Genomic DNA, 14,026 nt, shown 5'->3' on the forward strand with positions numbered 1-14,026 from the left:
ATCAGAATAAGAGCTTTACTTATCTTTCTCGCTTGAAATCTGGCCAAGCCTAAAAATGTTCCGGCTGTTACAGCGCAATTTCCCAAACAGCCTAAAGTTATCCTACACTAATAAACCCACTTGCAGCTGAATCTGAGAGCTAGATCTGCTTCACTTCTAGCCATAAAACATTACGTCCGAGCTCTGGTCAAATCCAGGATGCTGTTTATTTAGCTAGGATTTCTTTTCTCTAGCGTTACACTATAGCATTTCTGTTTGGTCATCCAACCAAAATTGATGTCATCATCTGTTTGCCCAGAATTATAGTCTACTGACCACACACACACATACAAACGGATATTCTTCCTGTGGCCTGCCTGAACAGGATCGGGTTTTTCAGTGTGATTGCGCTGTAACTCAGGAGTGCAAGACCACCGCCCGTCTGTACACAGGTCATTCGTTTACAGCTCTGTCTGAGTGCTGAGGATGTGGTCAGTGGAGAAGGGATTTACTAGATATGACTGATTAAGTCACCACAGTTGGAGGACTTTTTGCTTTGAACGATCTCTCCTGTCCTCTCATTGTCCAGCCCCCCCCCAGATTTTCTCTCTAATTTAGTCGTATCCGATTCCTCCCTGTGACTAGGGGCCTGCCACATTAAGGCTACTACTACCACTCAATCGGGAGAGTTTGCTCGGAAAGCAAAGCCTCTGATGTGAACGCTGTTAAGACGTGATTTAACACGGCTAGACACTTGGCGTGTTCAGCACACGATACATTTTCTTCACCCCACAAGGCCGTGATTGTCCTGATGCTCTCTCAACTCTGAATGTATGCTTTATTTTGGCTCCTGGAATTCAGACGTTTGCAGATGACATCATGGAAAGCGGGCTCAAGCACCTCTATTTTCCAGCTTGAAACGTGAAACCACCTCCACATGGCCTTTAGCTCTACTGTAGTTGATGTTGATGATGATGAGCTGGACATTGCTCTAAACTCAAGAGAGATGTGGAGAAATGGAAAGTCTCTGGTCTTATCCCTGGGAACAGAGGATGGGTGTGAAAAAACCCACACGGGAGGGGGTAGGGGGTCGGGGGAGTGTGGGTGGTGCTGGTGCTACCAGAACTCTGGTCACTGAGTCACACAGTAATAGTGCTTCTTTGATGAACTTCACAACTCAGCAACAGATGTGAACGTGTTCTGGTGTAGCATGTGTTGTGTCACTTTAAGGAGTAATGTCTCCCGACTTCCAACAGATCTGGAAATGTTGGGAGTATCTTCAGACGATAGCGTGAAACCTTAGAGCAGGATTTCCTAACTCCAGTCTTGGGGGAGATGGAGTCCAGGAGAGTTTGGGGATTTTCCTGCTTAAAGACAAATGAGTCAATGTTCTAGTTAATTACCATGTTTAGAAAGTGTGTAACTTAGAGTCCATGCCAAATTTGGGGATTTCTCTCAACACTAGACTAGAAGTCTTGTTTTCTGTCAGGGTTTTTAGGAATATTGACATAGAATTGTCTGCACAATTAATCGCAATTAGGTCCTGTGCAGTTATTTAATCGCAAAATGCTGCAGTATTTAAAGTACATTTATTTTAGTACTCTGCTTGACCAACTGAAAGCCAAGACTTTAATTTGGTAGGAAGCATGAAGATTGGCACATTGGAAAAAGGTCATGTGGTCTGTATTTGAGTTCAGACTGACCCTATTTCCGGGCGATGGTGCATCAGGTTAAGGAGGGAAGCGCATGAAGCGATCAACCTATCATGCATAGACCACGTTATGATCTAGGGTTGGTTTAGTTGGTCGGGTCTAGACTCAGCAATGTTAAGTAGTCATAAAATAAAGTCAGCTGACGATCTGAATGACGGCACGGCCATATTCCAGGGTTCAATATTGGATTGTGTGACCTTTTTTGATCTGGTCAACTAGGCCAGTCTGTGAGTCTGTGAGTACACAAACCTTCACACATCTTCATGGGTTTTTCAAAGCTGGCTTTACAATATGCGATACATACTGTATATACAGAGTCAGCCAAAAAATGTATACACACTTCAACAGTTATCATCCATGCGCTTTTTTTTTTATTTTTTTATTTTTTATAAATTTAGTCCTGTCCAATTTTTTTTCCCCCGATTTTCTCCCCAATCTAGTCGTGGCCAATTACTCCCCGTCACTAGGGGGCTCCCACACACATCAAGGCTACTACAACCACTCAGTCGGGAGGACGAAAGCTATCCCGTGTTTCCTCCGAACCACGTGACGCGAGCCGACCGCATCTTTTCGAACTGCTCGCTCACGCACCGTTAGGGGCGGAGTAACACACTCGGTGGAAAGCGCTAGCCGCTCCTTCCGTGTGCGCGAGCTCACAGACGCCCCTGATTGGCTGTAGCGCCGTGACTAATGTGGGAGCGCAAGTACCTCTCATCCCTCCCCCCTGAGAGAGCTCGGCCAATCAGCTCTCTCTGTGCCTCCGGCTGTGAGAGGAAAACAGCATCACCCGGGGTTCGAACCAGCGATCTCTGGATGATAGGGCGAGCGCTTTACTACTGCGCCACTCGGAGGCATCCATGCGCTTTTTTTAAACCTTGAATTGAAATATGGCAGCATTATGTTTCCGCTAAAGATGTCAGTAGTCACACCATTGTTGATGCTATCATGCGATTGGTAGAAGAGAGGTGTATATTTCTTATGTTGAAGTGTGTATACATTTTTTTGGCTGACTTTGTATATCTAGGCTTTGCTTTTGCATATAAAAATTGTATATATCGTAAAAAAAAGAAAAGACATGAGACATTCTTTGGGCTGCATTCTTTGGACATGAGTTGAGATTATATCTTTTGCATGTGTGACTTCTGACTTCTGCAATTGTCATTGCTGCAGGCAAAGTCACGGCAGTGTAGGAAAATGTTCGAGGTGATCTCAGTACCAATGCTAATATGATGCGTATACATATCCATCTGTTGTGATATAACATTGATATACGTTGTGATCCATTCCCTAATATGCTGACTCATGGTTCTCTCTCTCTCTCTCTCTCTCTCTCTCTCTCTCTCTCTGTGTGTGTGTGATGCTAAAGCAGTGAGGTCAGTGCTCCGGCCGGCTGTAGCTGCGTGTAGTCCAGCACCACTGATTACAGCTCACTACATGTGGAGTCTCCCTTGATCCCAACCGTCTGCTCGCACAGTTAGCATGCAATTAGCCTTGTGTCCTCTGTTTGTCCTACTCTATTTTTCCATCTCTGCAGGTTGCTGGTTGTTTATTGCAGTTGGCGTGCGATCTGTGTTTATTGGAGTGAGATTGTGTGTGCCGTCCCAGCTGCTTGTGCTAGTTTTACTTACTGAAACCCTGTGAGACGCGCGTGATCGTGAGACGTGTTAAATTGTTCTTCGTCCACTTATTATCATTCAATAATTCCATACTGTCATTCCAGCACACGTGGCACATGTGGAACGACCTGTACTTTTCCTCTACAATGCTATTTTTTTGTAGAAGCATAATAAAACCATTAGGTAAATATAACCTCAGATGAACAATATGTAACTTTCTCAGCAAGAACTGTTTTATAATAAGAATTATTTACTATAAGTCTTTATCAGTTTTTTTAATAATTGTGAAGGAATTTTGGTCCATTCTTCTTAAAACATTGCTTCAGTTCATTAAGGTTTTTGAGCATTTGCAGCTCTCTTAAGCTCCTACCATGGCATTTCAACTGGGTTTAGGTCTGGATTTTGACTGGGTAGTTTATTTTATTTCATTTTTCAGCCATTACGATGTAGATTTTCTGGAGTGCTTTGACTCATTGCCCACTTGCGTGACCGAATTTCAACCAAGCTTTAGCTGTCAGAAAGATGGCCTCACATTTTCCTCTGGAACACTCTGGTATACAGAGACGGTCACGGTCAACTCAGTGACCCAGTGACGGGGTACGAGGTGTTTTTGCTGAAATGCTTTTTGGTTTCCCCCAAACATGGCACTGGGCATTAAGGTCAAACAGTTCCACTTTGGTCTCGTCTGTTCATATGACATTGTTCCAGCAGTCATGTGTTTTGTTCAGATCAACTTTGCCAACTTTATGTTTTTCTTAGACAGAAGAGGTTCCTCTTGCCAACCCTTCCAAACCAACCCTACTTGTTCAGTCTTCTTCTAATTGTGCTGTCATGTACTTTAACATTCTCGGTGAGGCCTGTAGGGACTGTGATTTATTATCATTTTTTTCTACATTAACATTTATTGCATTTGGCAGACACCTTTATCCAGAGCGATTTACTTTCTTAAATCTTGTTATACATTTGAACAGTTGCGGGTTAAAGGCCTTGCTCAAGGGCCCAACAGTGGCTGGGGTTTAAACCTGGGACCATCCAATTAGTAGTCCAATGCTTTAACTACTTAGCTACTCCTGATGTAGCTCTTAAAATTATTATTCTTATATATATTTTTTTGTCTTTTTCTGAGCGCTGCACGGTCTGACCTTGGGGTGAATGTTCTTGGACGTCCACTCCTGGGAAGATTGGCAACTTGAATGCCTTCCACAAATTTTTCTCACTGAAAAACAATGGACCCCAAATTGTTTGCAAATGGATTTATAACCCTTTCCAGATTGAAGTGCAGCAACTATTGCTTCTCAAAGACTATTACAGTATGTTTGTCTTTTTCACTTACCATAGTGCTATAGTGTTACACACACACACCTGAATGCTCTAAACCAGAAAACTGGCAAAACCTCTGATGATCAGTTAATTAAGAGCTGATGATTAGCAGCAAATGACCCTCTCAACTTACCCTTCCTGGTACTTACAGTAGTATTGCCCAAAAAATATGGATCGATTTTTGTTGCATTTTTACATTTAAAAAAACAGAATTGAAAGGGGGGGGTAATTGTAAAATGAGTCTTAGTGTGCATATCTCTTTACTGGGAGACATTGGTCATGACTCCTTCACTGGGACTGACGAGCGCATTGGCCACACCTGCTTCACTGAGACTGACAAAGCCCCAAGGTCGGGAGTTAAATTTGCTGGTCTTAAATATGTACCACGATGTGACGTACTCACCAGCAGCTGATGTCTGGCAGCTTCCGGACAAAGCGTGTGACTGTTACTATGACGGTGTAGGAGTACACAATATACAGCTGTAAATACAATACTTTCAAAAATGTTTCTTTTTAGGACACGCCTTGTTCAGTGAGACTGACAGGCGGTGAGGCATCTTCAATAACAGTCTCAAAGCCTTATTAAAGGGACTGACAACTAGGTACACGATGCTACCGGATAAGACACTGTTGATAATTTGTGTTTGTGGCATCAGGCTTTATTTTTGCGCGGGGGATCATCAGATGATGAAACATGTGAGTATGAGTCAGAGGCATAATCCTGTGTGCATACCTCCTGGCATTACTGCTGCTTTTTCCCTCTTTATTCATTTCTCCTTAGTGAGTTTGTAGCTAATAATTTCATGACAGCTGTTTGCCAGGGCATTGTCACTGAGCTTTCCCACACACTCGCTCACGGCTCTCAGATTGCTTTAGGGGTGGAAAATATGTCGAGCCATTAGGGCTGATATTCCCCAGCTCTCCTGTGAGATTATATTATTATATCATGGTAAACACACTGAGAGGCTTCAGTCTGCGCATGTTAACATACAGGATCAGCACTGCTGCTCGGCTCACAGATATTAAACAGTTTACTGTACGTGCCACACAATTGGGCTTAAATTTTTTTCAAATATATATCTTTAATAAAAAAAAAAAAACACAAAAACTTTAAGCAAATATTTAATCTTTTGTGTCAAAATTAAGTTAAAAAGGACTTTTGATTGTTTTTTATAATAACCGAACACAGTTGTGTTTCCATATTTCTTTATATGATCCCCTGCTACACTATTGCACTTATCCCTGTCTTTCACAAGTGCTTGGATACCATCAAGGTAGACAGCTTACTCTGTGATCAGACTGCCTGGTTCACGTCTAAAACACTGGCCTCCCAGGAACTCCTTTAATGACCCAAAAATTTGGAAATTCCTGTAATGTACAGGTGGTGGATGAGTTTTTTTTTTTTACAGTTTTTACAACAGATGTGTCCCTTTTGCAATTTGCCGACAAGTTATCCGTAGAATTTTAAAGGACCACGCATTGCATTTGCTGAATGTTCATGGGAACGAGTCGAGTGGCCACCTCGGCCGAGACCGTCATTCATGGACGTACAACCTTCGTTAATATGTTTGCACCATTCAGATGTTTTACTGCAGCTAAGAATCTCATCACCGTATTACCGTGCTTCAAGTCTTCAATCAATTTTACACCTTCATTCACAAGAAAGTCCTGGTTGGATCTTAAGCACCCTTCGTACATATAGGCTCAAAAATAATAATGATGATGATGTCTATTGGACCTTAATGTCACATCATAGATGAATAATAATTATAATTTTTTGTCACATACAGCAGAGTGAAATTATTTTTTTCCACATATCCCAGTTAGGAAGCTGGGGGCAAGGTCCAGGGTCAGCCAAGATAGATGCAGATTGGGTTAATTGCTTTGCTCAAGGGCTTAACTGTGGCAACTTGGCGGTGCTAGGGTTAGAACCCCTGAACTTCCGATCAGTAACCCACAGCCTTAACTAACCGAGCCACATGACTGAGCTGGAATTCATGTCAGATGTAAGCATAATAAAATTTCCTCCAAATCTTTCATTTACACTGTCATATAAATACAGGGGAAGTCTAGTAGATATCTAATAGAAATGTCATGCTAATTCATTTAACAGTATTAAAAGAGCATGATGTTAGAAGTGAAAGAAATAGCCTTTACAATTGAAGCCCGTTTAATACAGTTAGGATATTTAAAGTAATAAAAAATAGTTGTTGGCAGTTATGCCGTTCTCGATGGAGAAGTTCATCAGCTTGCAATTTTGCACTAATGCACCACAAGTCACATGTACTTGCGTAGGGGTAAAGAGTAGCATTTCTTTAAGACGTGCCAATTTAAATGGGTGTGGAAACATTTTATAATAAGAATAAAACGGAGCAATATGGACATGAATAATAGACTAGAAATTACAGAATACAGAAACCAAACAAGAGCCTAACCCCCTGTTGGTGCAGAAGTGCGAAGTAAACAATGATGTCTCTGTGCAGGCCTCTCAGACACGAGGAGCGACTTAAATAAGAAGTAAGAGTATGTCCTGAAATACACACCAGCACTGAACACCGTCCTGCAACTTTTTTTTCCTTCCTGCTTGAATTTATTTTAGTAGATGATGACTTCACGGTTTTAAGAGGAACAGAATCAGTTTAATATGAAAGTGTGTTTGAAAGACTTCCCATTGTGTGTGTGGTTCTTGTTTGTAGGTCTTGATGTTGAAAGTGCTGATTCAGTGTAGTGTTTATTAACACAGGTTGGTGAGAACATGACCACCGTTGGCTCTCAGATGCTTAATACCAAATACCATTTCAGCCAAACCAAAAATGTGTAGCTCATTTATAAACAGAGTGATGTACTGCACCGGGACGAAGAGCAGAATGAGCAGAATTATGACTCCGTAAAAGTGATCGACAGTTACAGAACACTTCAAGTACCGGACAGTGATGAGACTCTTAGCCGCAGTAAAACATTTTAATGGTGCCAACATTTTTAAGCAGGCCGCACATCCGTGAATGACGATCCCAGCCGAAGTGGCTTGGAGCTCACCGCACTCGTTCCTGTGGACGTTCAGAGAGTGGAGCGCCTGATACTTAAAAAGAGAGGCATGTGTCTGTCATTCACAAACACCACTTGTACGTCGCAGGCAGTCGGCTGGGAGTTATTGCCACCGTATAGTCCTAAAGCACCGTATTTGTCTGTAAAGCTTCTGTAAAGCTACTTTGTGACAATGACCATTGTAAAAAAAAAGCTCTATAGAAATAAATTGAAATGTCAAGCAGGCGGTTTGATCCTGACTCCGGCATACAGAGAAAACTTTCTACCTTGATAGTGTCCAAGCATTAGGTAAACTTTGGGAATTAGTGAATTAGTGTAGGAATAAAGAAAGTTTTTATTCTGATTTCTGTATTTTGCGCAATCAAAAGTCCCAGATTGACTTGAACGCCCTTTTAGGAAAAGCGAATGGCGTTTAAGTGCATTCTTTCAGCTAATTATAACCAACGAAGGGTTTAAATTCTTGCATTTGGGTCCAAATCTGCATCTCGTTACCTTATTGCGTCTGAGCCATTCTCTGTGTCGTTATGTATTAATGTGGACTAATGTATTAATGACAGACCTCTGGCTATATGCTAGACGCACACACACACACGGAAACCATTACAGTTTTCTCTCGGTCCCTGGTGTTTTATTAAAGACGTATATTATTATTATTATTATTGTTTTTCCATATTGGTCAATTATGGCCATAAATGGATGCATGTGCTCAGCAGCAAAGCTTAGAAACTGCTGTATTCGTTCAGTGCTTGATTAAATCAGCCCATTACACCACCACTCTGAACTGCTCCTTTGGCCGCTTACGTCTATAGTTTGAGACAGTTGACCCTGCCGTTCAGATGCCATCGCAGAAAGCCTGAAATTTCTTTATTTGGTTTGGTTTCGTTCGAACATTCCACACGTTGTGCAATCTGACATGCTTTTCTGCTCGGCACAGGTGTGAAGCGTACAGCCACCCTGACAGCCTGAACCAGTGAATCTAGTCCGGCCACCCTCATGCAGCCCCTCAAAGCGTTTGACTCAATAAGAAACACTTTTTACATTTTTTTTTTTACACATTATATATTAATCCTTAAGCATGTCAAAAACTAGGCTGTATCTGAAGCAGTTGTGGTAATTAGAAGCACACAGAAGAACAGTGTTAATAACAGAAAGACAGGATTGTGTTAAATGCTAATGCTTCACGCAGTTGTGATAATTAGACCCAGAATTCCTGACAGGATGAGTCGGGTGGGGCTCGGATCACTATGTAGGAACAAAGATAGTCAGATTCACAGAGTGTCTTCCCTTCCAAAACTCCTGCGATGAACCCTGAGGACTGAATGTATTTGCATATATATATGTGTGTGTGTGTGTGTGTATATGTGTGTATTATATAATGTGTATATATATATATAGATAGATATGTGCCCATATTGGACATAAATTGAGAAATATTGCATGAGATCTATGCATATTGCAGAACATAATTTTCCCAGAGCATTTTATAATTTAATTTTTCCCAAATTCACTGAGCATTTTATACTTGTACTGCTCTAGGTACAAAAAAACTGTTCTTCAGTCTGTTTGTTCTGGTTTTGATTGTTTTGTACTGTATGCCTGACGATAACACAACGCAACACCATGTAGAAATGTAATGAAATGAAAAAGAAAAGTATGCTATAGAATGTAGTGGATGTTAAAAGTGTGGGCTAATAGAAAGTACAGATACGTAAAATCTGTACAGCAACAAAGTAAATGTGAACTTAGTCACCTTCAACCTCTGGCGTGTATTAGCAGCATTTACAGCAGATGTGTTGGATCTGTATAGGCTTTAATCAGCATGATGTTGGCTGGAGGATGGATGGAAATATTAAGCAAGTATATTCAGTAGTACATGATGATGAACAGGGCTGGGCGGAAAGCCTGACAAGATGCGAAATAGATCTTGGATACTGAACCGACCAAAGGAGGGAGCATTAGGAGATTTTCAATAGCTCTGTGTTTCGTCTGTGTATGTGCATGTATTGCCAGATTAGACCTGCTTTTTTCTTGTTGTGTGCGTCACAGTCTGTATTGTGGCTTGTGCCAATGTGTAATGTGTTTGTAGTATTAAAGAGACATAATTTCTAGTACATCACCCACCTCCCGTCAGTCCACACCGGAGTTAATCAGCTGTCTGTGGATCACGAGATAAGGCAGTGATCTGTATCGGTGCTGTGCAGAGCCACAATCATCACGGTCCCTCTGTGGAAAGCTTTTGATCATTGTTTGCAAAAAATAGTGACATGAATTTAATGCTTTGATCTGCAACCTCATTTTCTGTACCGATTATCCTTATAAGAGCCCGGAGCCTATACCAGAGGACTCTGGGCACAAGGCAGGGTACATCCTGGACAGTGTGCCAATCCATTATACGGCAAAGAAGCATACACACACACACACACACACATTACAGGTAATTTTTGCCTCATCTGCAAGCATTTGTACTGTGAGACGAAAACTGAGTACGTGGAGTAAACCCACCCGAGGTGGGAATCGAAACAACGACCCACAGTGCTAACGACTATGCCATGAACTGCCTGATTTGCCCCAGGTTTTGAAATATAGAGCTTAAATATTTAAACCAATAACGATTTTGTATAGGTCTATAGCAACCATTATAGATGCTAGAGACAAAAATCCAGGGCTCATTAGTATTGGCTCGGGTTCTTCTACACTCGCCTGAACTTTAATGGAAAACATTAAGAATTGTGCAATTCTGAGACGCTCAATCTTGAGGCCTGATGTGATTTTACATGGATGAGAAAGTCAGGATTTTAATTCATCAGCCCTAAGATTGGTCCAGGAGAAGGTCTGCCTAGCTAATATCGAGCAATGTTTGTGCTCTTGCTGTACTGTATGTTGTGTCCTACTGTCTTCTTTACTCCTCAGTGAAGAGATTTATGGATAAAATGCTGCCCAGTGTGAACCCGGTTAAAAGTAAATCTCTGTCTTTACAGTAATAAGATGGACTAGACCAGAATTCTGTAAGAAGTAGTGGAGTATGGACAGGTTGGGAAATTTCCCAATGACTGGATAAGATATGAATGTGACTATAAAGTTACCAGTGTTTCGGCAGGATAAAAAGACGTTAAGATTTTGAGAGCCAGAACAATCTACATCACATCACCAACGTTATAAATTCTGAGATGTGGAAAAATGAAATACCAGATGCTTCAAAGAACATTCTGCCATTAGACAATTCATCAAATATTCTCCAAAATCCAGATACAATCTAATAAAACAAGGAAATCTGAAATCTGCATTATGCCTTAGTTTGTATTTTATTTCAAATGGCAATTTATAAGACATTTTTTTTTTAGATTCACTGACTCTGTACCACCAAACTACAGTAGGATGTACTGTATTGTCTCATCACCTCAAATGTCTGAACAGGAAGAGTTTCTAGACTGTGGCACTGGGGGGAACAAAAACATGCTGCGAAATTCCTCATTTATATCTTGTGAACGATCCTTCAAGTTCATGACATAAGATCAGTTTTACGCTATTCTTGACCACGACATCCTTCCTTGCTTTCATCCAAGCCTGTAGACTGGGTATAAAAGCTGGGGTATGATCATAGTAGAATGGCATGCTATCTGTTCATTAATCAGCTTGCTTACACAAAGTAACGGTGTCAGTCCTTTTACTCGATCCCTTTCTTCATCTAGGATGGATCTAGGACATTTAAAAAATATGCTGAAGTCTAAACATTTAATCTCAGTGTGTATAAAAGAGAAATAAGGGGATAAAAAAAGATCAGCAGAGCAATGTGGAAAAACGATGAGGATTTAGAGATATGGAGATGGAAGATGAAATGGAAATGAGAGAGAGAGAGAGAGAGAGAGAGCATAGATGCATGTTGCCGTCCTCCCTCCTCCACAGGCTGCAGGGAGCTTATTTCCACTGGCAGCTCCTCAAAGGGCTCACCACTACTCCCACAATGCTTTGCCCTTGAACCTCTTTTCAGGCTTGTGTCAGCAGCCCCGCTCAGAATTATTGTAATCAAAGGAATCCTCTCTCTGTTTCAGTCCAAACTAAGGGGCTGCAGCTGTCGGTGGGCGAGGAGGTACAGGTAATTAGGTTTTCCACTGAAGAGCCATGTTGCCCTGCTGAAGGCCTGGAGATCAAAACAGAGCTGTAAACTGCTCAGAACTCCTGTTGCTAGATGGTATTTAGGAGGTATTGATCTGCTTCTGTGGTTTAAAGTGTGTTTTTATTGTTTTGCTTCAGCGTGTGGCACAACTATTGTTTCAGATCACAGCACTTGCTGGGTTTTTAGTAAGAACTAGGCCACACACACACACACACACACACGCACATGGGTATTTATTAAAACAGGCGGTTTCCTCTTTTGTTCCTAAGAAAAATATGAAAACCCTAAAAGCTGCAGTCATAGCAAGCCAAGGTAGCAGATGGCGATATGAATCTTTTTTTAAAGCCATGTTGGCCAAAGACATTGCACCCTCTGACATCAAACCAAAGAGTTAGTGCTGCACACTCTGACAAGCCAAAAACTAAAATATCTACTGAAAACTCAGTTCGTTTATATATATTTATCCTGGAACTAGTTTTTTAAAATGACCGAAAATTACCACATTTTATACAACAGTTAATTCTGTAACATTTGATTGAATAAGAGAAGTTCCACAAGTGGTGATAATGGACTATAACAGCACTGTGACGTTCCTATGTACAGTATGTATCACTCCGTGTCACAGGTGTCCTAATAGCATTAATTAAACTAACTGCCGGTTTCAACATGGGTGAAAGTAGGACGGTAGTGAGCTGACGAAGCCCACATTCAAAACCAGTCACAGAAGCACTTTTAGCAAGAAAACCCATGACATAATATAATGTCATCTTAAACAACACCGTGTCTCCTTAGTTACTGCTTTGAAGTCTACTGCTTTTGAAGCTACATGGATAACTAGCATCTAAAACAAGGCTGAATCCCAAATCCCTATCTAACCCCTCTACCTACACCCACATCACAGCCATGCTGATATCCAGCCTAACAGCACTCCTTTTCATATGATATTGCTTTAAGTGCCCTTGTCATACACATTTTAATGTAAAATTACATTCATGTCAGGATGAAGAAAATCTTTTAGCCAATTTTAAGTAGTATTTTGCCATTTAATTAATAATTCATCAAGTCATTACTAACTGACAGTGCTAATTAAGTGTTTTACGTTTAACCTCATGGCAGTGTTATACTTGATCTGTTCTGAATGTAGTCTCACCGGCTGTGTCTCTGTCTCTCTTTATCCACTAGCTTGCCTGTTTCGCTACAACGCCCTTTCTTTAGTCTACCTTCTGTACCTGCTCCTGCTGCCATGGTTCACCTGGCCCAACAAACACTCAGCACGAGGTAAGCACAAAAAACCCTCACACATTTGCTTTGTATCTCATTAGTTTTTTCAAAATGAAAGAAATGAAGAGAGAAGAAAAGAACGTGGGTGGAAGTCCAAGAACATTCCGTGTCTATCATGTTTCACTTTAGCTTTTTATATGCTGCATTTATGCTCCAGAATTACTGTAAGGTAAGACGTGTGATTTCACTCTGTTGTCCATCATAGTCCAGATTGTCCCCAGAAGTTCTCCCATGTGTTTGTGTAATCAAAGGACAGTCAAAAATGATCCGCATTCCATCTTATTATATCTCAATCACCGAGTGGGACAGAGTTCAAAAGTCAACCATCAGCTAGAAAATTGATGCTTATAGTTTTCTGGGATTCTCAAGGGCCAGTATTGGAACATTATCAGGAAAAAGGTTCAACCATTAACAGTGCTCGTTACTGTGAGATATGCTTATTGAAGATCGAAAGCCTAAACTTCAGATTAAATGCAGAGGACTGCAATCCAAGGGTGTTGTGATCTTGCATGACAATCCGCGTCCCAAATCTCTCCTCTTATGGTCGACACTTGACATTCTGAGGTGTTAAAGCATCCTCCCAATAGTCCTGATCTTGCTCTACCAGATTTTCACCGGTTTGGTCCCATTAATGCACCCCTTTCACTTTTGAGAAAGAAGAGAAGACGACATTCGTGGCTCACACCACAGCCTAGAGAATTTTTTTAAATGCGGGGATACGAAAACTTGTCGACCAAGGTAAAAAGTGTATTGAAAAGCAAGTAGGTTCTGTACAAAAAATTATGTGTTTGTCTTTTCTAAAAATTCATTTAAACAAACTTTACAGCCAGAGTGTGGATAATCCAAGCATTTCCATAAATATTTGCTACTGAAAAGATAAAGGGGTAAAAGAACTAAAGGTTTTATTTGCACGGCTACTATCTAAGCTAGTGTTATGGGGACTCAGCTCAACTGCTTCA

General features: G+C 41.0%; 1 protein-coding gene across 1 annotated transcript in view; it reads left to right on the forward strand.

The window, feature by feature from the left end:
* piezo1 (piezo-type mechanosensitive ion channel component 1) overlaps nt 1-14,026 on the forward strand; it is a 113,132-nt gene that overhangs the window by 26,993 nt on the left and 72,113 nt on the right. The window contains exon 2 of the mRNA XM_053493314.1: nt 12,969-13,064. Within this exon, the coding sequence (XP_053349289.1) occupies nt 12,969-13,064 (96 nt within the window). The remainder of the gene's footprint in view (nt 1-12,968; nt 13,065-14,026) is intronic.

This window comes from Clarias gariepinus, chromosome 3 (genome assembly GCF_024256425.1).
Source record: "Clarias gariepinus isolate MV-2021 ecotype Netherlands chromosome 3, CGAR_prim_01v2, whole genome shotgun sequence".
NCBI classification, from domain to species: domain Eukaryota; kingdom Metazoa; phylum Chordata; class Actinopteri; order Siluriformes; family Clariidae; genus Clarias; species Clarias gariepinus.